General features: G+C 37.4%; 1 protein-coding gene across 2 annotated transcripts; it reads right to left on the bottom strand.

Moving 5' to 3' along the window:
• Positions 1 to 111: 111 nt before the first annotated feature.
• On the bottom strand, positions 112 to 24,379 carry CFAP69 (cilia and flagella associated protein 69). Of its 2 annotated transcripts, none has more exons than XM_015853518.2 (23): positions 24,190 to 24,379; positions 23,977 to 24,039; positions 22,645 to 22,710; positions 21,626 to 21,735; positions 19,635 to 19,711; positions 18,325 to 18,423; positions 15,996 to 16,145; positions 15,711 to 15,888; positions 14,911 to 15,034; positions 13,139 to 13,187; positions 12,923 to 13,044; positions 12,233 to 12,449; positions 11,622 to 11,786; positions 10,739 to 10,857; positions 10,204 to 10,325; positions 8,685 to 8,766; positions 7,548 to 7,740; positions 6,965 to 7,102; positions 4,694 to 4,770; positions 3,396 to 3,590; positions 3,038 to 3,124; positions 2,005 to 2,109; positions 112 to 940 (listed from the first exon to the last, which is right to left on the bottom strand). In XM_015853518.2, exons 1-23 carry the CDS (start codon positions 24,316 to 24,318, stop codon positions 806 to 808), a joined length of 2,802 nt encoding a protein of 933 aa, XP_015709004.1. In that variant the 5' UTR covers positions 24,319 to 24,379; the 3' UTR covers positions 112 to 805. The 2 variants fall into 2 exon arrangements, with proteins under 2 accessions (XP_015709004.1, XP_015709005.1); XM_015853519.2 differs by having other exon boundaries at positions 10,204 to 10,322.
• Between the last annotated feature and the right edge of the window lie 2,817 nt (positions 24,380 to 27,196).

Below are 27,196 nucleotides of genomic sequence, written 5' to 3'. Positions count from 1 at the left end.
AAGTGGTTTGAAAGTGCAAGACTGGCTTGAGAACAGTTCACAACAAAAGAAACCATCCAGCCTGGCAAAACTAATTCAAAGAGCTTAACCATCTAGTGAGCACAGCATTGCTGTGGTGAAACAGATAGATCTCTTATTGGAGGGAACATGGGTAATAAAAACCATGAAATAAATAGAGTTGAATGACCAATTAAAGAATGGTGAGAAATCCACAAACCACAGAACATTTCAGCTAGTCTCCCTAACAGACCTAGAGAAACCATTGGCACAGATATGCCTGTTAGTGAGCCTTAAGCTGAAGTCCCAGTGCTAAAGACAGTAATTCAGGAAACAAAATGGGCTGGAACAAACACCGTGTGGGTACTTTATCCAGTGTGGATCCGTCATCTAGGAAAATGAAACGCTGGGTATATTTACGTGAAGGTTCATCACCCTGCTCAAAGAAAGAGATACTTAAACTGCAGTGCGTTGTGTGCGTCAACAGAAGATGGAAATCCAAACAGTCGAACTGCTGACAGTGGATCAGGGCAACCTGACACTAACAGACAAAATCTTCAGACTCAGCATGCCTTTGTACTACGCTATATAGGATATTTTATTAGTATGTCATCCCCATGTTTGCATTAGTTATAAATATAAAAAATATCATTTTACTCTCAAGATGTTCTATGCCATTTATCAAAACTATACGACATGTTTCATCTGTACCTAAAATACATATGCAGTTAACTCAAATATTAAAAGCCCTGCTCAGAACACTATTTACCCTACAAGTACATAATCTTTCTTGGCTGAGTCCAACGTGTTAACTCTTTTTGTTCTTTTTTAAGGTTCCTTCAGAAAACGATATCTTTTTAGGAGGGAGGTCTGTAGCAGCCAGTGGTCCTTCAACTAAATGATAAGGTGTACTTTCAACTGTTACTAAGCGACCAGATCCAACCTGAAAAGCAAAATAAATGCATTGCTTGACATCCATGTTACTATTTCAAAGATGAGACTTAAACCATGAACTGGTCTTTTGAAAATACTATTCAGAAGGCGGAGACACATGCTGAAATTTCCTAGGTCTACTCAAATCATTCTTTATACTGAATTCACAAATTGTTCCCATCAACACAAAGGAAAAGACAGAGGGGTTTTATAACTTTATATACTCTGCTGTTCTGCTTTCACGCTTGATCTTATTAATAGAAGAAAAGAACACCAAGACTTTATTACAATAGAAGTTTGTTGTGCAGCACTATTTGGATTTGCACATCATATCAGCCACAGATTTTTGCTATATATTAATACTTAAAAATGAAAAAAAAAAAGTAGAACCTGTTTCTCTGAACGTAATTGCCTGTATCTGAAAGAGACCTGCTGCTTCCAGTTTCATTAATACTCTTTATACTGAATAGGTTTGTGTCTTTGAGGAAAAATCCTTGGGTGACACCTCTATCTTCTAGCCATGACCTACTGAGACAGACAGTGCTGTGCCTTGAGTGCACATGGCTAATTTTGTCTAGTTAATTGACTTTGACTGGTTTGCACCAACCATCTCAGCTTCATTTTCATCTCTTACTACTGAAGAGGTTTGGCAAAGAGAAGGAAAGAAGATTTTCCACCAAAATAAATTGCCAGCAATATTTGACATTAGCAACACTTCTAAGCAATGCAGACAAGGAATTTCACCTGGTGTTGGCGATACGTTCCTTTTCCTAAAACACTCCTGCAAAATGATTGCCTGCTTCCTTGCTTTTATCTACACTTATTGCAGTACTGACTACAGAATCGTGAGGATATTTTTCCTGTTAAATTCTCTCCCTCCAGAGAAATGAATAATTTTATCTTGAAGCCCAAAATGGAACCTAACAGTGTGTTTCTCTCTACTAGCAATTTTCAGAACATTCCTGTTTATATCTACATCTTCCAGATGCTTTCTGCAAAATATTGCTGATTAAAAGTCTTCCTTATATATGCACGTAACTACATGTATTCCATCCTACATCCTGCGTTACTTACTGTTGTGCCCAGGCCTTTAATATCCGTAGAATGGAAAGCTCCATTTTGAGTCTTTAATTTTGATTTGGAAGCCTCTATTGATTTTTCCTGAAGCCTTTTTGCTTTCTAGAGATAGTTAGGGAAAAAAAAAAAAAAAAAAAAAAAAGGTAAAATTGTTTTAATCAGAATGATCGTATTATTTGCATCTGCAAGAAAATACACAAACAAAATGACAAAACAAATGAGGTAAAAATCTGTTGGCCTTTCATCTCAATACTCTCCCTCTGGTTTGTGACCCTCTTGTACTGAGGAGGTGAAAACAGAATGAAGGGATGCAGTTTCACAGTGACCAGAAGCAAATAATCATTTCCTGGATCTTGTAGGCCTTAATCTTCTGATTGCAGCTTGATGTGCTGTTAGCCTTTATCACCACAAGAGCACACTGTTGCCTCCTGTTTTGTATGTCATCTCCCAGGATTCCCATATACTACATATTTACACAGCTAATCAGACCCAAGGCTGTACTGAGCCACAAAAGCTTTTACACATCCCAAAAGCAAGAAATTACATTCTATTTTCCTGAATTTCATGAAGTTGGAGCCAGTCCATACTTCAAGATTGTCAAAACCTTTCTGAATGGCAGCCATCCTCACTGCATGTGGATTGTTTCATCCAGCTTGGTGTTACGTATGAAAGTGAGAAGACTGCATGCTTATCCAATATCCGAGACACTAATGAGAATGTTACAGCATTACTGTCCTGTATATAGATATATATACACAGATACATGTATTATGAGTATATATATACACCTACAACCATGAACCATGATAATCACCACTTTGTGTCTATAATCAGAACAGTGGAAGTACCAAGGACTGTATTGCTCTGCCAATACAACTTACAGTTCATTCCTCTGTTTGTGTGAATACAACATTTACTGCGTCCTCTACTTGAATAACTTCATCATTCATTAAGAAAAGCATTAGGAACTTCCCAACTATTATAACTTCACTATGACTGCACATTTTGCTCCAACACTCAGATTTTTTACCTTCAGTGCTTCATAGTTTGATGTCCGAGTTAAGAAATCTTCCCAAGATTTCTTTGCCATTTCTTTCTGTTTATGGACAGCACGAATCTGTAATGAAAAGGAGATTAACAAAATACAACACAATCCTCTTTCCGTGAGCTTTCCCCAATTCTTTGCTTGCGCTGTTAAGACAGTACAACCATGTCCCTTTATATCACCTTAGCTCATCCCACTCACTTGAATCTGAATGACAATGCTGTAGAGATACATTTGTCCTTTAAATAATTCAGGTATGCACCCCCTTAAAAAAACAACAGCAACAGAAACAAAACTTACCTTCACCTATGGATTTCACTTGTATAAATATTCCTTGCCTTACCCTTGTGTATGTTTTTTTTTCCTCATGGATTTCTTGGTGATGATGATTTTCAAGCACTTCAGTCTGGTAAGCTGTGACCATTTTTCCAACATTTTCTGACACCTCTGAAATAACTTTCAGGATCTCCTCATCTGAACCAGTAGGTCTGAATTCTTCTTTTAGTTCTGCACACACTTCACTCCAAACTTCTCCAACCTGCAGATGGAATACACACGACACGCTGATATTTATCTCCTTTTTATTGTTGTTTAACTTCCCAAAGTTGTTACACAAGGTTAAACTTCAGTAACGTTATGCAAAAATCATTTAGGATAATCTGCCCGTAAGTCCCAAATTCACAAACTGAGCAACAGGAATGCTGATAACTACAGAAGAAACAGAAATACAAGGTACCAAATTACAAGAGAGAAGAGTTGAGTCTTGATGGCTTTTTTACCCTGTAAAGTCTCACACTGTGTATGCTATCACACTAAACTGTAACATGAAACGTAAATGGAAAAGGGAATTATCAACTCAAGGTTGATAATGATCACTAGCTCCTGAACATCCCAGGCTCTCACAGACTTTGCTCCTAAGCTGAAAATTGGCATGAACTAACGTGTCTTTTAAGCAGTATTTTTTTAAGCAGGATGCACAGAAGTTGTTATCTTTTTCTTGCTTCCTGTACAGAATCACAGAATTATCAACGTTGGAAAAGATCTTGAAGATCATCCAGTCCAACCATCACCAATACCTTTCAGCTAAATCATATCCCTCAACACCTGTACGCACACCACTGTGATACCTTACATTTGACAATATGGATGGGAACTGAGTGTGGGTACAAGGATGGGAAAGCACAGAAAAGCCTTCATAAGAATGTGTGTTTATTGTGATCTTTAGTAGCAAAACCCATACATATGCTGACCCTGCTGCACAAAGAGGCAGGCCTGCTCTTCAGTCCCTCCCCAGATCCCTACCCCACACCTGGCCCAATCCTATTTCTTGAGCTGGCAAGCAGTTAAAACCACTTTTATTTTCCTGAATTATTCTTAATTAGCATTGTTTTCTAGTCTGGTTCACTATGCAGACACAAATATTTGTAGAAATACAAAAGAAGAGCCAGGAAATGCTGGAATTATGGAGGTGGAATAGCTTCCTTTAATGCCAAATAGCAGTTTACGCTTTTTATAAAGCAACAGGTGACTTGTGGTATAGCTTACAGCTTGTGGAGGGTTATTACTTTCTCATATCCCAAGATAATTTGCTATTCTTGCAAACATACATGCAGGAGAAATATTTTCTTCCACAGTACTCACCTTAAAGTCAATATACCGCCGTATGATAGCGAGTGTGACAAAATCCTTAGCAGACAAACCAGGCAAATTATCAAAACCTAAAGGAATATTAATCAAATCAGTAGTGACAGCATGGTTAATTCATCTTAAAATATAACAGTCTAAAAAAGACACCACCTTATTTATATATAATCACATGCAAAATCTTCATCGCAAGTACATCAGTAAATCCCTCTTCCAATCCTGGAGCAGGATTTAGGTGATAAAATCACTGTCTTTTCAAATTCAGTCTATAGTAAGTCTTCACTCTTGGGTGGCTCCAGTGACCTTCCAATTGCTTGTAAAGCCAGGATAGTGCTGCATTTGCTGTTTTTTTTTCTTTGGGTTTTTTATTTTTGTGAGCTTGATTTTCAATTAAGGCAGACAAACAGCTTAGTCTACAGATTCCAATTTCTCAAGAAGCGTTATAGCACAGAGTTTGCTTTAGCTGTGAAATATCCCACAGGAGAATGGTATTACAGGATCACCAACACCTTGTTTCAAAGCTGAGTAATGAAGCTAATCTCTACCTCGTGAACTTGAGCAGAGTAAATCCATCTTAAACATATATTGTTAACAATCTGTGTTAAGGAATAAGGAAGAATAGTATGGTTGCTGGGACTGTGTCATATTTTTTTGTATGCTGAACGTTTATTCTACTCAGTGTTTTAAAAAGCTACTTCTATATAGCCTATGAAAGCCATTTCTACATTTCAACACGCCATCTGTGTGATCACTGGAAACACAGCATCTGTTTATTATAATTACATCATGTTTTGAAGTTAAGAAATTTCGTAAGTAAAGATCAATTAACACTGGGACCACTCTGTTGCAGGCTATTGTGAAGTATAACTACACTAAGAAAAAGATGGTAGAAAAGGACTATAAGAATTTATCTCAATTCTTCCACATCGTTTCAGGACTTCATGGGAAATGTTAAAAAGTACATAAGTAATATAGGAGATATGTATAAATACTGAAAAAGCTGGAACAAAATCTCATGCCTTTTTGATTTAATAAAGAATTCAGCTGTGATGATCAAAGATTAACATAATTAACGCTAATTAGAAGTTGGGTTAAAGCGGAGAAAAAACTGGCTAAAGTTTGTTAGAGAAACTGCAGATGTTTTCAAACCAGCTGGTTCCTAGGGTAGCCAGGGAACTGGATGAAGCAGTCTCAGAACTATTACTCGCTATCTTTGAACCCGTTGAGGTCAGACTTGAAAAGAACAAACATAATGTCTATTTTTAAAAAGAAAAAATTAGATGATAAGTAACAGAGGTTAAATACAGTTTGTGTAGCGAAATGGTAACAGTGGAAACATTAACATCCATCATGAAGTAGTAAAAAAAGACCATGTCATTCTGGCTAGTTTCTTTGAACAGCCAAGCAAGAAGGCTTATCAAGCATCTGAACTTCAGATTAGGTTTTTAGACAAAGGTGTAATAACTATTCAGTGGGCAAACAACACATAAGTAGAAGAGAGTACAGCAAATTGAAGCCAAAGATTAGAATGCGAATTGAAACAGCCAGCTTGAAAAGTTATTTTAAAAACACAGAATTCAGTAAGGACAAATGCAAAATTCTAAATGCAGAAATAGTCAACTGCTCAGATCCAGATGTTAGATGACTGGAGGCTGTACAAGATCACACATATCAAGCGAGGAAATGCCATCATGACAATAGCAATTGTTATATTAATGCCAGTATGGGTATTTTCAAGATGAGAAATATACTTCTATTTGGCTGTGAGGATTCCGCTGGAGTGAGCTCAGTTTTGGGACATGACAGAAGAATGCGAACAAAATGAAAAGACTCAAGGAAAAAAAAAATGATGAAAATAATCAGAGGCTATTCTAGAAAATGAGAACCAGGGGGTAAAGGCTGCAGAATGTGGGATTTCTAGTGATATGTAAAGAGTTAATAGATGTGAAAGATACTATGTGCAGGAAAACAAATAGCAGAACATTTTGATGAAACTTCAGATTTGATTCTAGGAAAGCTTACTAATGGTAATGGCAGCAAAACATCTCACAATCCCCATCAAGAGAGGCTTCTAAGAAGAGGATGAGCAAGCATCTAATAGTAACAGACGACTGATGACGCATCTCAAGTTTACTTTCTTTTTTTTTTTTTTTTTTTGTTTTAATAGAGACTTGATCAACTGCCAGTGAACAAGTTTTGTTTAATGACAGATATGACACTGAGAAGGCAATTCAATTCAAGGCAATTCAAGACATTCAATTGTCTTACCTAGCTTGCACAGCAATGAGTAAAGTTTTGCCCTTATGTTTTCTGAAATCTCCACGATTGCAAAGCTGGGACAGCCGGAAGGCACAGGGACAACCTCCTGCTCTTTCTGGAAGCTGCCAGCAATAGGACTCTTCACATCTAAGCAATTCAAAATGTAATCACAACATTTCAACAATCTGCCCAGAAATTTGGGCCACAAAATAGTAATTAATTAGCATGACTAAAGATTTGCGATATCATAGTGCTCTCCTCTTCATGTATTATTTTTATAATACATGAAGAAACAGATTGTCATTTTTTAGAAGAAATTAAATAATTTTCCAGCATTAGAAAGCCAGTTTAAGGTACTTGTAATGGTTCATTTTCTCCAGCTCATGTAGGAAGTGCCATCTAGCGGCCACACTCCAATAAAACATAAACAAAGTATATTCTGGCTTTGGTGAGAACCGCAGCATAAAGCCATAAATATTACAAATTTACTCTCGTTATGATTCTGGCATCAAAAGCAAATACATTTTATTTATTTATTTATTACACGAGCAGTTTCACTGGCTAACGGTTTCACATGTATCATAAAACGTACCAGCAATCCTTCCGTATCGATCACGTTGGACTCCCAGGTCCATTTCCTCCTGTCTCCAGAGCTGTATTAGCAGTTTAGCTGCTGTTTGATCGTTCTCGCCCCTCCAGGTACTGATGTGAATAACGGTTTTGGGATTGTCACAAAACTCACTGAGGATCCCAAGAATTATATTGCACAGGTTTTTTTGCTTAAACTTGGTGAAGAGAAATGGAAAAAAAAATGTTTCAATTTGTCATAGCACAGTATTAATCTACATCCAAACTTTAAAAAAACCCACAACAACAACAACAAAAAGAGGAGTTCTGTAATATGTAATCGAGTAACTTGAAGCTTTTAATCACAGATATTTGCCTCCCCTCCCTCCAAAAAAAGAAAGAAGGTGTCTGAACTTTCAATCTTTCAAGATTCTTGCCATGCAAAGTTCCATAAATCGAGGATTGTGAAGGGGAATTTGTGTAGGATCATGTGAGATGCCTGTGTGTCAAATTACTTAATAGGCGCCTCCAGGCTCACATGCAGATGAATTATTGTATTTGATGATATGCTACTACCAAGATTTATTTTCATAAGAAACAGACTCAGAAGGCAGAGGCTGAGCAGTACTGTGGAAGATCTCTTTTCTTCTGTGACCAGATCTTTGAGCAGCAGAAAAGGGTCTTCAGCTTCGTGAAATGCTTGAATGCTAGTGCCAGATGCAAGCCACAGATCCATAACAGTAGCTATTATGCTACTTATAACTGTTATGTTGCATGTACAAAATAACTTCAAACATCAAAACTTTTAAAGCCTTGAAGAGTATATTAACTCTAATAAGAAGAATGGAGATGCTTTTCTAAGCAGATATGTCATTCAAATTAAAGCATAACTTGAGTTTCATTGCATAAAAAGAACAAACCTTGGTAAATTTAAGACTCTTTGCCAACTGCTTATTTAACAAAAAAGATACATGGAATATCTGTCCAGTCATGTCTCAGCAGATATCCTGGTGTGCAGATTACCTTCCTATCTCAGGGAATTACACAGACTGGCCTTCTTGTCATTACTGCAACAGTCTTAGGAGATAACCATTAAAAAGACAATTTTCCATGTTATTTTACTACTCTTTTATTTTGTAAGAAAAATAATAAAAATACCTACTGCCAGCAAATCCAGGAGGAAAAAAATGCCCTGTTTTTCTAGAAAATAGTCCTCTGCAATGTAGCATCCAATGACACAGGACCTGAAACAGAAATAATTTCAATATGAAGCAACATTTTTATGTTTTAGAGCATTCTACAAATATTTCACTTATTTTACCAAATTATATAAAAATTTTTAGTATTCAATAAGCTTGATACCTTCAGGGAGTAAAAGAAATGATTTTCATATACTTGTCCTTGTGTATTTTCATTTACACTGTATAATTAAATGGAACTTACTTCACCACAATTTCTTTTTCCTGTAGGTGGCACAGCTTCCTCACAGCAGCCAAGAAATTCAGCAGGTTCACTACAAACTGGATTAGAATATTAACAGTAGAAGATGCTAACATTTAGCTACATGATACCATTGATCTGGCTCACTGCAAGCTACGTAAATATTCCAGCTGCAAAATTAAGTGAGTAAGAGACTTTCTTTGGTCAACAGGGCTGGCTTCTCCCAGCTTAAACCAATCATAAAAGCAGCACTCATGATAGTGCTGTCTTCAATAATCTCCAGATTTCAGGATTAATTCAGATACTGAAGCGTTTGCCTACATCACTGAGCTGTCTGTTCTCCCAGACAATGATACTATTTAGCTTTCTGCATATTTATCAAACTCAGACTTCAAACAGATTAACTTTGGTTTATCTGTGTCTCTGATAGCAATTCTTGAAAAATTTCCAGTCCAATACAGGCAGTATAGGTAATTAGCAAACAATTTTTTGCTAACAATGGTCTATTATCAACATGTGTTTATTCTTCTGAAGTAATTTAAAGACTCCAATCAGAAAATTTTTTTCCAGAAAGTTTCAGGTAGCTCTGCACTGAAATGTCAGGAGGTCTTTGGAGGCATTCAAGGCCAGGCTGGATGTGGCCCTGGGCAGCCTGTTCTGATGGCTGGTGACACTGCCTGTGGCAGGGGGTTGAAACCAGATGATCATTGTGGTCCTTTTCAACCCAGGCCATTGTATGATGCTATGAGGTCATCCTGTGCAGGGAGTTATACTGCTGTGCAGGGAAGCAGGGAATTAGACTGTCATACAGTCATACATACTGTCATATGTCATACAGAGTGGTTAGGTCCCGGAACAGGCTGCCCAGGGAGGTTGTGGATGCCCCGTCCTTGGAGGTGTTCAAGACCAGGTTGGATGGGGCTCTGGGCAACCTGATCTAGTAAAGGTGTATGTTTGGTGGCCCTGCCAGGCAGGGGGGTTGGAACTACATGACCCTTGAGGTCCCTTCCGACCTGGGTGATTCTGTGATTCTGTGATTCATACTGTGCCCCTGTCTAGGTAATCTATGCAAAATATCTGTTATTTTTGTATTCTTTTTTAATTAGTCAAACATTAATTTTTACATGCTTTAAATGGAAGAAGGACCCATATGTGCAGAGGAAGGTCATAATATTGCAAATGAAAAATCCACGAGCTGCTGTTTTTAACAGCTGACACTGCTAAAATACTTCTTTACTAACCACAAGCAGTCCAGTGCACTGAAAAGGAGACGATTGTGGCCCAATCCACTGTGCAGCTTCTTTGGATCCATCTGAATGAATGAGATAAGTAAATCCACTCCATCATAGCGGAAGAGTTCCTGCTAAAAATAATTAAAGCAACATTTTTTCTGAAATAGTATTTACTAAATAGCTACGCATAAGAAAAAGCAAAGAAAATTTAAAATTTAAAGTGTATATATTGTAATAAATTTGGTCCCCTGCTTAGAGCAGGATATATTTCTCATAATAAACATAAGAAAACTGTTCATTTCTTCTTAACTGATAATCCCATTCTTCAACACTTTTTCATATCTTCATTAAAAACATGTAAATTAACAACTGAATAGGTGAGACAGTTGCTAATGGATTTCTGAGTGATTTTATTTTTAACAGTCACTGTCACATATAGCAGTTATCAGCTCCGAGCAATGAACTACAACTGGCATCTGCTATCGATTTAAGAATCAAGCAAACAAAATAATTTCTGTTCATGATGAGGTAGGAGGATACAAACCTTCCTGTGGACGTCATTTTCACAGAGGGCAGACAAAATAAATAATGTATTAGCCTGGATTTCCAGCACAATGGCATCATCACTTTGTTCCGAATTGTTTGCTGTGTACTTCAGGACGTCTACAAATGAGAACATTTTATACACGTGAATGTTCTGTATGGAAGTCAGGAATCTGATACATGAGTTATTTTGCTAATTTTGCTCTCGTTAAAATCTGAACATTTTCACAGAGTGTTTTGTTTTGCTTTTGCTTCGTTTTTGTTTTCTTTCAGAGGAGCTCAATTTTCAGCTGAGGATATAAAATCTATTGTTTCTAGGCTTTCTATTAGACCATACTCTGAATCCTAAACAATCTTACCTAGTTGTTCCTTTCAGTGCAATTCCTTCAGAGTACTGGAAAATTGATTATTATAAGGTAAGAATTTAAAATAGAATCAGAACTTAAAAATTACATGTAATAGTAAGAATGTGTTACAGAAAGGAAAAAAAGCCTAAACCATAGGAACAATGGTTATGCAGCTTTATACTGATTTTAATCTTTATAATGTCATTTACATAAAAATACACTGGTTTTGATATTCCACATTCTTAAAAAGAAATTGTGGAAAGTCACAGTGTAACAAGATTTAGGTAGAACCAGACTCACAACAGGATTCCCTACATACAGCGCAAATAATGTGCAACAAACGTTGTGTAATGACAGAGGAAGAATAGGGTCAGCTTTAATTCAATTAAAAATCAAAGTACTTTTAGTATTTAGGGTGTACACATCTACGGGTGTTACTAAATTGTAACACACTAAAAACACGTTGTATGAAAAGGCGTGAAAATTCTCAGTGTCTAAAGAAATATACAACTGTAAGCAATAAAAACATTGCTTTACCCAAAAGCTGGCCAATCGCTCCCTGGTCACACAGATTAACGTTCACAGCATCATCATAAAGGGATACAACAGATTTCAGCACTCTCAGACTGTAGCGCATTTGTGCAAGTTTGCTGCCGCGACCACCTGTTCCATGGAAACTGTTACCCTGACCAAAGAAAGGATCTGTAGAGCAAACATAAAGAGTATTTTCTTTGGCAGACAATGCGTGTCCATAACAATAATGTTCCCAGAATTTTCCATAAATAAAAAGAAGGCCTTGCCAGTGCAGGTAAGCTAAAACAAGTAAACATCTTACTGCTAACCAAACTTCTTGATTGAAATAGCCAATTAAGAAGCCATTCTGTGAAGGGCTATACTATATGCAAAAGAATAGTTTGATTTTGATTAATGTCGAAAATTATTACAGAATTATTTTTTTTTAATTATTTTTAATTTTTACTTTTTTAGGTTAATAAGTAGTTTCCAAAACTTAAAACATGCCATATGTAAAAAAAGAGTCATTTCAGCATCACAAGTTTCCCATTTTTTCGTTCCTGCCAAAGAAATCAAGGCCAGGTGAGCTGTGTGCTGAGGTTACTGTGGTACAAAAGCCATGAACTTCTACTGACCTTGACCTATACACCATTCTAGAAACACAAGGAGAAGAGTATTCGCTTGGCAAGACAAATATTTATCAACTAACAAGGGAGCCACTGAAGCTAAAATAGCAATTGCATGAAGTTGTAATTCCTCATATTGGGCGGCAGACCAGTCATGAAGTCCAGGCTTTTTATGTGGTTTTACATAATACAGCAATGCTGGCATCACATCATTTTCACTGAGAAGCTGCAGATTCAAAAAAGAAAGAGACAGCTTACAGGTTTCACATGCAAATAAGAAAAATCATTACAGTTTGCTTTATCCATCCTACACTAGGAAAATTATTTTTTATTGGGAAAGGATGTCAGGAACAGCACAAGTACAGACAAGCTGTGTTTATACTCTAGCATTCCCAAAGTCTGCGGTTTGTAAAACTTTATTATACTCTTCAATTGTATCTCAAAAATGCTTTGCAGTCACTTGTCAGCTCATTTTTCTTTCATGGTCTAGGTTTGCAGCTTCTCTAAAACAAAGCACATGCTGCTTTCAAACAGCAAACTTGGTTTGGAGCTACATATGGTGTGTAGTTTTGAATTCTTGATCTAGAAAACAGTTTCAGTTTACTGGACAATGTCAGATGAACAGACAAACAGGAATCATGATTTTTTTAACTTATTTTCTTTTTTACCTGCTGTATCTTCTGTTATCTTAGAACTTACCTGTAAAGCATGAGGGTCTTTAGAAAAGATCCCTATAATGTTAAACAATAACTTCTTCATCTCAAAGTCTTCATGAGAGTAGGTAAATTTAAGACCTTTTAACAAGGGATTGGGAATTTTAACTGCGAAGAAAATTGATATGTTAATAGATACATTATGTCAAAATTTCAATTAAAAGAAAAAAACACTGTAATTACACAGTATGAAATCTCTTACCTTCAGTAAACGTTGCAAGTACTATTAACAGCATTGTAAATCCACATTCCTAGTAAGAATTCAAAATAAACATATTAATTGAAATAAATTGCTGTAAAATTAAAATGGATTATTTAATTTTGTTATCTTTTTTCTTCAGAACATGGATTCTATATATAATACATATATTCTATATGTATTCTATAGCAAAATACAGAATTTTATCAAAGAGTTCAATTTAGACACTGTACAATACTCATTAACTATAGGGCTAAGTGTGCAATTCTTTAAACCCATGTCTCACACAGTGCAAATCTGAACTTGTATGGGGAAGTCCCAAGCACCTGTACTCACTATTGCAATCTACCACACAAGAAAACAGCATTCACAGTACTGTGAGAGGTGTGTTTTCTTTTTTCAGAATGCATTTGTGCACACAGAACTTTGTGCATCAAGATCACCGCAACATACAACTTCAGCTTCAGTGTTTTACAAGTAAGCTTATGAAAACTGCATGTATGAGCAACTTGCATTTACAAATATAACATTACCTACCAGACCACCAGAAGGATAATTATGTCCAATTTAATGAAGGACAACAGGGATTGTCCACAGAGCACACAAGAGACTAAAGAGCCATTTCTGAGATGATTAGAAGCCATGTAAATGCAGTTAGTAGGACATAGCTCATAAACAAAAAAACACAATAACTCGGCCTCGGCCCTCAGGCAAACTCACCACAGGACCTTCCACCAGCACACAGTGTGAGCAGAGCTCACACTATTTATTTTTAGTACAAGGACTTAAATGTCACGTCCTTGTTATTGTTTCTTGTAGGAAATGAAACTGCCCTGTTTATGCAGCCACATAAACAATCTGAACGCTTTAGACATCAAATATCTTTCTGCAGCAGCATGACAGACACTCCTTAATGTGATAAGTGATAAAAGGGAAAACCTGAATGAAGAATCTGTAATCTTCACAACAGACTATAAAATCTATTTGGTAACATTGTCAAATAGGAAAATTCTACAGAGGTTTAGATATGAATCCCCTGATAATAATCCTTTCTGGTACAGCCAGTTGATCAACACAGACAGTAATTTGATTACTTAGCCGTTCTGTTTCTATGCCACATTTCTAAATCTCAACCATAAATCAAGAGAGCAGAAGAATATTAACAGCCATAAAAGTTGCATTCTACCAGATTCCTCATGAAAACTCTGTCAAGAAAACATTCAGGAGCAAAAGAACAAGTCATCTACTTTTATAGACAAGTCATGATAATGCATTTAGGGCTGCATTTAGGTGATCTAGTTTTAGAAGGAATTTATGTGTCTCATTAACTGGATCTAGTCAATTCTCAGCATCTTATTTAAAGCTTCTGAGGGCCTTTTTGGAAGACTCTTCTTACAAGGCAAAGGTACTTTGGCTGAATTTAGGTTATATGAATACAGTTGGTTGTTTTACATCTTCAGACAACAAATGAAACATAGTACAAAACTCACTGCTACAGAATGGCGCATCTGAGAATATGCAGAGGAGCTAACTTTTGCACATTAAAAGTATTAGCTAGTTTCCTAAGTACCAAATAAAGCTGATGCTAGCACACCAAACTAATGACATATAGACTTGTAATCTCTGCAATAGAAGGAATGGCAGAAAGGTTTCTGGCTTAGCTAAGCATTGGAGACAGAGTATAACAAACAGAAACTTAACAGTGAAAATTATAAAGTATACAATAGAAAAGGAAAGGTTATTAGCCTTAAAAATATATAATTATGAATACTTACAATCATAGATGCTGCAGAGTTTTGAGCTATTAATGTGGCAATCACCAGGAGGTCGTTCCTTAGCTGATGATCACAATGGCGGAAACCATTTATGAGCAGGTCCACAAATGCTTCCTTCAATGCACTTAAAGTGAAAAGCATTTTATTCTCTCCATATTCTAATTTTAGACAGCTCTAGGTATCAGGATCCTCATTCAGCATCATACTTTTCAAAGCCTTATTGTTCAATAATGACAAAATATGAAATGAATTCTTATGCATACTGCTAGAAGCACAATTAAAGCATATATGCAAGGTGCATGAATGTATTTCAAATTGCATCTTCTATTGTATGTGCTATAATGACTTACTTCATTGAAAGACATAGTTTTTACTCAATCATGGATGTTGTTGAACGGCTACTGAGAAGAGATGATATAATCCCAAATAGTAAAAACAGTGTAACTCACTAAGGGAGAACTCGTTACCTACTTCAGCAAAGGATTTAGAAAAAAGGCCCATATGCCATAACACAGACTTTCTTACTAATTTTACCACAGACTCATAGAAAGGCTTAGGTTGGAATGGACCTTAAAGATCATCTGTTTCCAACTCCCTGCCATGGGCAGTGTTGTCAGCCACTAGACCAGGCTGCCCAGGATCCCATCTGACCTGGCCCTCCAGAGATGGGGCACCCATACTTTCTCTGGGCAGCCTGTTCCAGCACCCCACCACCACTTATAATTATGCAACACAATAACAGTGCTTTAGGTTTCTCCAAAATTATAGCAGTAATTCATAAAATGCTTCACTGTACTTACTGTACACATTCCAAGCTACTGAGTTCATTAACAACTTCTTTTTTTGAGGTACTTTCTAGTAGGTTCCATAGGATTTCTGATGAGCGGAACACCAGCTGTCCTGAGGGATCAGTGCCATTTAGATACAAACAGATTCTGCTGGCTGCTTGAGCCTTCATCATATGTCTGCAATTTACTCCTGAAATGATGAAAATCTGAACAATTAATTCTAACTAGGTCACTCATTGTTCTAGAGAACAAATGATCAAGGAAGGTAAGACTGTTGAAAGAACAATCTGTACTAACCAGAGGTGGAGAGATGCTGGAGAGCTTTAAGAACCCACAACTTCTCAGTAAGTTTGTTTTCAACTAATGCTAGAGATAAAACAAGAGTTTCTGCTAATCCTCCTAATTCAGCCATCTGAATCTTATAGTTTGCACTTGTTGGTTGGTAACCTGCACATAGAATAGGTTTTATTATAAGACAGTAAATTCAGATATTTGGTTATTTTATGAATTATTCAACCTTTATCAAAAAATAATTGAAATGGGAGTGGCATATTTCCCTAGATTTAGATCAATGGAAAAAATCTAATAACACAACAGGAGCTGATTATATCTGTGTATTAACAGTGCCTAAAACATACTCAATAGGTTTAACCTCCAGAAGACTAAAATACTATATAAACTCTTAAACTGCTTTCTAGAATAAGGAGAGTGAAATGATATGCAGGGAGAGGTCTTCCTTCAGGTCATGCAGTACATGCTGGTACAGGATCTAGTTCTTTTCTTTATTCTCTTCACCTATAATTAATGCTTTCCATTATCACTATCATACCATCACTATCATTACCATTATCATTATCATAATCCATTCCATTATTATTCACCTAAAGCATGTGAATCCAAACTTCGATTTACATGCCTGAATTTCTAACGTATCCCTGGTTTTTCTTTTGCTCATGAATATGTAAATCCATATTTTATCACTGAATCACGGAGGAAAGGGAAACACTGAGAGTCTACACTTATACATGTTGACTTGTGAATGTAAAGTGTATCTTAAATAGTTTAAATATATATATAAAATAACATGAAATGCAAGACTAAGAAATGTAAATAATGCACATAGTGAAAGGCAGTTTTAATTTAGTATAAACTCTCATAGGTTCTAAATTGGTATCATTTTATAAGATCCTTATGGACTGCTCTAGGAAAATATCAGCTCAATTTCTGAGGGACAAAAGATCAAAGGAAATATTAGCAATTATTAAAAAGTAAAGTAGACAAAACAGAATAACACTGCAACACTGCCTGGCATGCCAGCATCCCGTACATTTGGCAATAGCAGCCTCCCACATCTCAAAAAACAGAGCAGACCAAAAAAAATTATAGGATTATAGGTGGCAAGGTAACAAGTATTACTAAGGGCTTTGAAAAGCTTACATACTAACAAGTTCAAACAGATTTGGCATCTTGACAGACACATAAAATGGAGCATGCTGAGATGAAGAATTTGATTCACAAAATCAGACTTAAATACTTTTTCTTTTAAATGAGATAGCACTTTTTTTTCCCCCCAGAAATCTGAAGAAGAAGAATTAAATCTCTCTGTATTTTAACATTTGATTATGTTGATTGAACTATACATAGATACACAACTAAATGAGCACAAAACTGCTCATAGGACTTGGAATCTCACTTGTAAGTTAAGAACAGATTTAAATACTTCCATGCTTCCAGAACCTTGTGAGGGCTGTTGCAGTGACAGCTTCTTTAGACGTCCAGAAATAAATGACAACTATCAGGAGGGCACAGGAGCTAGTGCCACATTGTGGGAACGCAGCAGGGGGGCAGACTGAAGTCCAACATGATACCTCAGCTGCACTCTGGATCCACACTGAACCAATGCTCATCTGTAGCTTGGCCATATTACCAACCTAGAACTGTCTTCCAGCACTGATCATGTGTCCCTCTAAAAGGGGATCCATGACTGACTTTTTCTGGTAACAGACTCTGACATCATCGTATGTGTTGAAGGAATAAATAGTACTGCATTCTGATTACAGTTTCATACATATCCATACTACCAAAGGGTCATGCCTGAGCTCATCTGCAACTATCACCAGCCTCCTTCTGCAGATAAGTTCCATAATTTATTCAAGGTCTATACTGAAATGTTTCCAAAAGAACATAATTAAAATTAGATGGGTTCAGACTTATCCCTTACAAGCAGCACAAGTGAAACCAGAGTTGCTTTTCTCCAGGCTGCATATACATAGCTGAAAATTATGCTTCCTTTCTTATAAATCTGGTCCTAATTAGTCTTTTTTCCTCCATTACCCATTCTTTCAGAGAACTTGTGACTGCTTCACATTTTCTGGATACTATTTAATCCTAGTTCCATAAATGCAATAAATAATTCATTACACATTGATGAAATAATTTAATATTTTGGGTATGTATGTCTGTAAGAGTATATTAATTGCACACTTAGCAATACTACATACTTAATATAAGAGACGCAGTGACTACAGTTATACAGAAAAAAATCACCTAATTAAAGGACCCATTTCAAACTGGCTATAAACACAGATTTCTCCTGACATTCCTTCTTGAAAACACTGTGCTTTACCTGGAAGTAGTTTTTTTGGTAGCTCCATCTTATAAAAGCCAATTATAGACTTACAGATTTGTATTCTAACTTGAGAACTTGGCACCCTCATCAAACAACCTGCCAGAAACAGAAAAACAAAATAACACACAAAGGTATTAACCGCTGTAGAAATTCACCACCATTCTATTTTCAGTACTTTGTTTTTCCTCTGGCCATACCCCCTAAAAATCTTTCTACGCAGCAAGCAGTTCGACTACAAAATACTCAAGGAACCAGGACCCCAACACTGAATAAGACAAAGAAGCCTAGGAGGAGTAGAATAAGTTTTATCCAAAGGTGACCTCCTCTGCTTTACAGCTACAGATCCTTATGAGACAGGATGTTATTCCAGAAGGTACTCAGGAGAAAGCTACAACACCAGGCTGCTGTCATCATGTCAGACACTCTTCCAGAAGACATGAAATGACACAATGGGAGCACGAAAAGCATTCCTTTTCCACAGGGGAAAAAGAAACCCTTTGAGACCTACCAGGGCCTAGCATGCATAATATAAATAAAATTTCGGATTTTAGTATCTCTCTATATGGAACATTTTCTATCAGGTGAGTTGATAAGTCACTACTGCTTCATTCTTTACCCTTCTGATCACCAAGACCAGCAATACTTTCTTTGAAAATCACAAGTATCATATGCAAGGTCATTTAACAAGATACTTTGGAACTGAGATGTCCAGTGACACTGATATATAAGTTTCACACCTTTTGCTCTAAAGGTCTCTTAAAATGGATAGAAGCTTAAAGCTCAGATGCAAGACAAAAGCCAAGTAAGGAACTGCTGCTCCTAGTAAGGCACAGCATTACACTGACTTGCTGTACTTTGCCTTTGTAGGTGATAAAACTCAGGCTTTCAGGTTTAGAAGGCAGGAGCTGAAATTTGTTACTGTTTCTAACTTTGAAACCAAATGGAATAAAGAACAATAAAAAGAACATATTCCCCTTATCCCACATTTCAGTGTAGTAACATGCACATTTCTCGTAACAAAAGGCAATCAAACAAGCTGCAGACAAGTATAGTTCTTCATCTGTACTGATAAAATTATCTCACATAGCTTCTGACACCAGCAAACAGGTAACTTTAAGCTATTCTCTGGGTTAGCTGCACAGCAAAATAAGAGCGGTATCTAAATACTAAAAAGCACAGAGTACTGACTGAATAATCAAAAGAGATGACTTGCACTTACTACAGATGTAACAAGCAATTGAAATTGTGATAATAATAGAGTTCATTTTATATACTGGTGGCATTATGGCATCTCAGCCTACACTCACCAAGTTGTGCAATGCATTTTGAAACTGTCACAGAATAGTTTACTTCATCAGATAATTTCTTCTTTTGAAATGGCAAGCTACAAAATGAAATAAAGAAATATTACAAGCATGTTTAAAATCCCGCAGAACACTTTAATAAACCATCAGAAAAGCTCAACAGCTTTTTTTCCTTCAAACATTTTTGCAAATGCAGACACTTTTTGCAAGACAAATACATTCTTTGCCATGCTGTTTCAATGCTGAGAATTCCTATTCCATAATATGGCAACTTCATTTTGGCAAACAGTGACATGTATTTCACAGAGAACATTTCCATAATTCATATCTGGTACAATCAGAAATTCTCTGAACGAACAAATGTCATTTAAATGTGAAAGATGGAATTCTCAAACTGAGGTGCTATCAAACTATTGCAGAGTCTCACTATGAATAGATATAAGCAGAGATGGAAAACAAAATCATATCCCTGGGCAAGACCTCTAGAAATAGATGAAAATAAAACCAATAAACTGACTCAAAATAGTCCAATTACATATTCATTTTTTTAAAAACAGGATATTAAGACATATTCAATAACATTTGCGAAATACTCGAGAATACAACATGAACATATAAGAGCTAAAAATTCTCTAAAAGTACACACTACAGTATTACGCTGAGGTCTCTGCTGCTCAGTGTGCAGAAACAGCTTTCCGGTAGGTTTACCTCTGTAAACACAGTCAGAGAAGAGGAAAGACTGAAAAAGAGAATAAATGTGTGGGGTGGGGAAGGGGTGGGGAAAGAAACAGACACTGAAATAAGTGGGAAGATGGGCAAATAGCTGCAGTTACAAAAGAGTGGAAAATTCTGCTATGAGTATCAAAAAGGAATTGTTGAGTTGCAGCCCTCCTCTAGTTAGAGGCTCTGTAGTGAACTGTGGGGGAATTTCCATAATCCAAAAATTAAAGTAAAACCCAAGGGCGCAATCTTCCCAAATATATTTATTACATAACCCAAGTTGCTGAGCTACTACAAAAAAATGAAAGCCACTACTCACAACTACATTCTATCCACTTTATGTATATTCTCAGTTTTGCCATGTTTCTGCCACACAAACAAGTAAATGAACATCCATGATTTACTTTTTCATTCTCCACTGAGTGGCAGCAAAGGAAAGCAGTATAACTGCTCTTTGAAGTAAAAGATTCAGCTCAAAATCGTTACGTTTATTAAAGCCAACAGCTGAAAGGAAGCTATGCAAAACCCTGTTTGAATACCCAGCTTACTCATTTACCGCATGGCATAATTATTTTCCTCCTTGTTCCCACCAATTGCAATTGAATACCTGAGTAACTAGCTACAGAAAGTCCATGAGCAACTTATAAGATCTTCAGAAGCAGGAGACAGGTATGGACAGGTACGGGTAACACCTGAACTCTATTCTACCAGTAATCTGCAGTACAGTATGACAATGAAGATGCCAAAAAGTTTCTAACACATGTTTGTAAAGCAATTTGAAATCCTCCAAATGCCAAAACACTTCCTCTTTCGCAACATGGCTTGTCATTTACCAAAGTTTGCCTTCAGGTATTTAAGTGTCAGTTTTTTAAACTCACTGAGGAAGCTCATTTGAAACATCAAAAACACAATTCAGTAAGTCTTAACAGCTGAATCTCTTGAGGGCAGCAGTCTTAGAATGACTTAATTGTAGGCAGTGAAGCACCTTGGGGAATCTTACTTCCAAGTAAGCTGGGGTTAACTATAATACCATTCTGCATGATGTAATATGTGGCTCCACAGATACTTGGCTCCTAAATTGCGTCCTTCATGCCAATAGAAAATGGACTCAAGGTAAAAACTGTTCATGAAAAGGAAGGGTGACATAACAGGAACCTTGCAAAAGCAGATGCCTTCTATTGAAGGTGCCATAGGAATACAGGAGTTCTTTTAGAAACTGTATGAATGTGTTAATAAGTGGTGTTTGAAATCTATAAAAGGGCTTAAGTACTTACCCACATAATTTAATAAGTTCACATATGGGTTCAATAAAAGCTTCGTCTTCTTTCACTTTTTCTGCAGACAGGTTAAGAATGTCCATTATTTGTGCTAAATCCTTAAGGGGCTTTCAGTTTAAAGATAAGGAAATCCAACTGTTTGTTTTACTATGAATTAAATGAAAAGCTTGAAAACTGAGTTGTATTTCAAAGACAAAACCAAGGCCAATGCTTTTAAAGCCAGAAGACTAAAACGAAGCTCATGAGTATACACTTCGATCTTTGGAAGCAGCATTCCTTTTACAGAAGTGAAACTCCTGCAGGTCTCATTTAGCTTTCTTCTCAGCTAAGCTCAATGCAAGTTCAGAACTGAGTAGCTAAAAATATAGGGCAGAAACATCACAGTGTCATATTTATCTACCTAAATTCTGTCTGAAACAGCCTTGTGGTATTTAAATCCTTTCCTATTCTAGTCCCAGGTGTAATACTTTAGTACTTGGAGTACTAAAACTTGAGAATTTGAACCTAAGCATATATTACCAAATTTAGAGGCACATCATCAAAACTGGTCACTGGAACTCAGAAGTTACTGCAAATCAACTTACTCATGAATACCGACTGCAAGTGCTTAGCCACAACTCAATTATGAACTAATCTGAAAGCTAAAATCATTGTGGCAATGAATTGAACTGTATGAAATTAATCACATTTTTCCAAATGGCCACATTTTTCCCTACTTCCAATTAATTTCTTCAGTTTTACTGAAAACATACATAAGTTTCAGATTAACAGTCTTGGTTTTTCTTCAAAGACTACAAAGCTGAGATTCCTCTATTTAATATTGTAACAAATGAATCAGGCAACCAGGAATCTTGCCATCCTAACAACCTCAGCTGTATGTGCATAAGATCAGTGATGACAACACCCTTGGACTATCACTGTTTTTCATGTGGAAACAAGAACAGTTTGCTGAAAAGACAGATTATCATACATAACATACAGCAACTCAGTATTCTACAGAGTGGAAAAAAGGATACAAGCCCATTTTCAAAAGACTTGACTACCTTCTTGAGGACTTTCAGCTGCTCATCTTCCAAATCGCGCTTGAATAGAAGAATGGAAAGTAGCTTTTAATTGCAGTTTGCCTTAGAACATTAAATGATTATATTTGTCCCCTTTAATTTTAAATGAAAGTAGAAACCAGATTAAAAAGTCACAAGACACAATGAAAAGTGCTTTGCAAGAGGATTAACTCCTTGATCAAGCTGCGAGCTCCTAATACAGAGCCTGTACTCTTGTAACTAAAGAGATTTTAAAACTGCGTCTTTTGTTCTAACAACGTGTGAGCTCTTTCTCCTACATTCTTTGGGATCCTGCGAGAGCATGCTACAAAAATCCAACCTGTGTCTCCCATGAGATAAATGTGTATGTATAAATGTAGTTATAAGTTGAACTCTTCCACCATTAGGAAACAGTCTGGAAATACAAAGTTAGAAAAGGCAATGCCAGTTTACCAGGGCATGCAGTATTCATTACAACCCTCCTGAGCACCTCCACACCGAGCCAGAGCACTGCAAATTGAGGCAGGCCAGAAAGTTATGTCAGGAGTCTACAAGCCCAGAATCCTGAGGGCATTTCATCAGATACTCCATATTGTGCAGAGGAACAACAATATCATCCAGAATATCTTCATTCAGTCTGTAAGTTTATTCTATCGGTGTCAAAAGGGGGGGGAAAAAAAGGCACAGACTAGTTCTCTGCAAGACATGAACTTAAGAGGTGCTATAAAAACACCATTCAAGGTCTTATTTGAAGAATATAAATTATTAAGCTTCCAGATCAAAGTGACTAATGGCGTAGTGAATTTAGCCTGTCAAATCATTCTGTGAACACCAAAGACAGTCTGGAAGACTATGAGATACTGCTGTCCTGTATGCCCAGGCGGTCATCTTTGCTGTTGAAAATGGTGATCCTTCCCTTAACATCAGTTCCTTGGAGAAATGCTAGCAGTTAACTTGGGGGATTGGCTACATTTCTGACATACCAGTGTATCTATTTCCATTTTTCAGCTGAGGGCTTCAGCATTGTAAGACTCCAGATAAACCACTAACTGCACATCCAGCTTTTGAGTGAGCATTTGTCCTTTCTGGGACAGTGCCCACGTGAAGACACATAGGGATATTTAACAGGCAAAAAACTCATCGGTGCCATTTGCTATTAAAATGACTATCTTAAGCTTTGTGCTTTGGAGCCCCAGCCACCAGAGCAGGTGGCTTCCTGGGTGCAGGTACCAACGTGGTTGTGTCAAATGCTTTTCCACACCGTTATCGCCTGTGCAGCAGAAACGACGTCTTCTCAGCTTTACTTACAGAGCTTGAATCTTCCAGCAGCTTGATGACATGGTTCAGATCCACCGGCCGTACCTGTGTCTCCTGGAAAAGTCACACCTCTTAGACACGGCTGTCAGACTGCGCTTGTAAGGCGCTTAGACCTTAAATATACAAGCGCCACTTTATTCCAACAAGAAACGACACGCCAACACAAGGCAACGTCCGTGCGGGGCCGGGCGCTGGGGAGCTCACCTGTACGACGCCTGAGGCGGCCTTGCGAGAGGGGCCGAGCGCCGGGGACAGCCCCGGGGAGCGGGCGGGGGAACGGGCGGGGGTGCGGGAGTGCGCCCGTGTGCCGGGGGGCTCGGCCAGGGAGGCCATGGAGCCGACCTGCCACCCGTCCTCCAAGCGCGGCCTCCGCTGTTGCCATGGGAGCGGAGCGGCACCGCCTCCCGGAGCGCAGGACAAGGCCCCGGGCGGGCGGCTCTGCGCCTTATCACAGCGTGTGGTAGAGATAGGGACATATCGCAAGTGTTTGGCTGCTGGGGTGGCTGATATTAACCTCGGTTTTCATTAACAATTCATTTTTAACTCCTGTGGCAACAAAGAAATGCGGCAGTGGGTTTATTAAAAGCTGCGGTAGCTGTTTGGATCTCCTGATGGCTTTTATAAGAAATGAAATGAAAGATAAGAAACAAAACAATAAAGAAACTTTAATGACTCCAACTATAACCAAAGCAGTTCTCACTCCCTCTCTCTTCCCAGCTGCATGCTACACTCTCATATAATGCCTGCCCTATTCAGAAATATGTAATACATGTTGTGTTTACTCCTCACCTCCAGCACCGGGTGCAACGTGCCTGCTACAATATAAGAAGGACACTAAACTGTTCCAGAGTGCCCAAAGGTGGGCTACAAAGATGCTGAAAGTCCTAGAGGACAAGATACACCAGGAGCAGCTGAGGTCCCTGTGTGTGCTCAGCCCAGGGCAGAGGAGCTGAGGGAGGCCTGATGGCGGCTGCAGCTCCTCACATGGAGCAGAGGGCAGAGCTCTGCTCTGTGACAGCGACAGGGCCCGAGGGAATGCCATGGTTGATGCTTTTCCTCCATCCAGTTACACACATCTCCCTTTATCCGTTTTATAAGCCCTTCCATGTTTTACTTAAAAATTTGCCATTTTGAATATATTCTCAGCTGAGGTCTAATATCTAGGCCTACAAGGGATGAAACAAGATTTATTTATTATTTGAAATATATCATAATAATGCCTACAGGTCTGCAATTATACATTTTTTTTGCATCATGCCCAGATACTTACTGAAGGTGTACACAGTCAAACAGTTTTAAGGCTCATGAAAAAAGAAGAAACAACATCAAAAAACTACTATTTACATTTATTGTGGCCTAAATGGTTTTAAGCTCTGCTGCTTTGAATGATAATCACAATGAGAATGTGCCTAAACTGAGAAACATAGCCTGTAAATTATAAACTTAGGTCATGTGCCATTTGTTGGCTGAGTGTTCCAAAGATCATACTGCAAATGTTCGCTGTGAATCTTCTTCGTAAGTGAAGAAGAATTTAGATAGAAGCTACACTGTGCAAGTTTGACTTACAGGGATTCTGCTGCCTTCTGCAAACTGGCAAGTGCCCATTCTAAAAAGCCTGCAGTCAACTGTGAAAATATTTACTTAACAGTTTTATACCTCAAACAACAGGCTTCCATTGTTTTTCATCACAGCTACTGTTTCCATTGGGAACAAGTAATATCTGAGACATGAAGACCTTAGTACCTTACCCCTGAGAGTATTAATTCCCAATTGTTAACAACTAAGCTTTACAAAAGCTAGCAAAATATACTTCAAAAGTAAGCGATTTATATTTCTGTTTTAATTGAAGACATTATTTTTTTTTTGTGAAATTTCAGCAGTTTTGTTTGTTGAGGTAGACTTCAATTACATAAAACCACATGACTATGTATTCAAATGTGTGGGATAGCTGTGCATTAGAAGATTAAAGTTTGGTACCTAGTTCTACCATCAATCTCCTGCTGACTTTGCTGAGTGAATTATTTTCACTCACAATCTTTATTCGCTCTTTTACAAATGAAGTTGTAAGCTTTTGAAATAATATATTCTGCAAAGGATACACCTTTCCTTGTGCTGCAGCAGGGGGGTCTTCTGCCATAGCCAAGTAATGTCTTTTTCAAAGCGATCTATTCGCTGTATCGAATATGACACCAAGCTCCTTACAGTACAGAAATGAGATTCTAAGGATCAGTTGGTTGAGTTCTTGTCTTCCTTTTCAATCTTGTTTCTTGTTTTGATCGGTAGGACAGGGAAAAAGAAGGGCAACAGGAAAGTGCAGTACTGTACTGCCAGACTTCCTGTGTTTGTAATTCACAGAAGGAAAAAAAAACAACAAAACAAGCAAAGTGGTTGGCAGTACTCAAGTCTGTGAAGTCAACAAAATTTTAAGCATCTGAATTGACCTATCTATCACAGTGCAGCGTTTAGGTCACTAGGTGCTGTGGATTTGATGAGGACCTCCATCTGACCTGTTATTAACAGGAATTGAAGTAAGTCACAGTAACCAGAACTTAGATTTTTCCACAGTTTTAGTTGGGCAAAGGTACAATTCAGGGTTCCCAACTGCTAATACAGTATCAACACTCAGAAAAACAAGCAGTGTGATGTACAGAAACAAAGCAAGATTTTAAAGCAGCTCAGAAATGACAGATCTTTAGGACCAAAAAGTCATTTTTATGACAGGCAGGACACAAACAGATATAAAATATTGTAATTCTTAACATGTCTAAATTCTGTTGCTTCAAGGGAATGGCTTTGTTTGAGAGTACAGGAAAGCCATGCTACTTAATATGAAAATAATGTGAATCATGATGGCTTCACTGACTGGTGCATCTTGATTTCTCTGAACTCAGAACTGTTTATGCTGCTGACCTCTACTTAAGCAGAGTTTCACCTCATACATATTATCTTCCTCTTTCCTCTTATGTTGGCATAAGCCTCCTAGGATAAAAGGTGAAGAACTGCAAAGTGGTTCACCTGTTTTTCTCATTTAAACAGCAATGCTTTCTCACATGCACAGCCAAACATGAAGAATGTCTCCCCCTGCCAAACTTACTTGTGATCATCAGTATCAATTTTGATACAGATGTTTTTTGAATAACAAGTAATACTGATAGTAGTGTCTTTTTGGTAGTAGTAGTAGTAGTAGTGTCTTTTTGTGCCCTCAAAACAT

This window comes from Coturnix japonica, chromosome 2 (genome assembly GCF_001577835.2).
Source record: "Coturnix japonica isolate 7356 chromosome 2, Coturnix japonica 2.1, whole genome shotgun sequence".
Taxonomy (NCBI): Eukaryota; Metazoa; Chordata; class Aves; order Galliformes; family Phasianidae; genus Coturnix; species Coturnix japonica.
The sequence above is the reverse complement of the archived record's forward strand: the minus strand, read 5'-3'. Positions and strand labels throughout refer to the sequence as shown.

What these genes read in the sequence shown, in the direction of transcription:
- CFAP69 (XM_015853518.2), bottom strand. Translation starts at nt 24,318, where the DNA reads ATGGCCTCCCTGGCCGAGCCCCCCGGCACACGGGCGCACTCCCGCACC. An exon ending in AGCGATTGGCCAGCTTTTGG is followed by an intron (nt 10,858 to 11,621) that starts GTAAAGCAATGT and finishes TCTCATTTGTAG; the next exon opens with ACGTCCTGAAGTACACAGCA. An exon ending in GGCGGTATATTGACTTTAAG is followed by an intron (nt 3,591 to 4,693) that starts GTGAGTACTGTG and finishes TTCCATCTGCAG; the next exon opens with GTTGGAGAAGTTTGGAGTGA.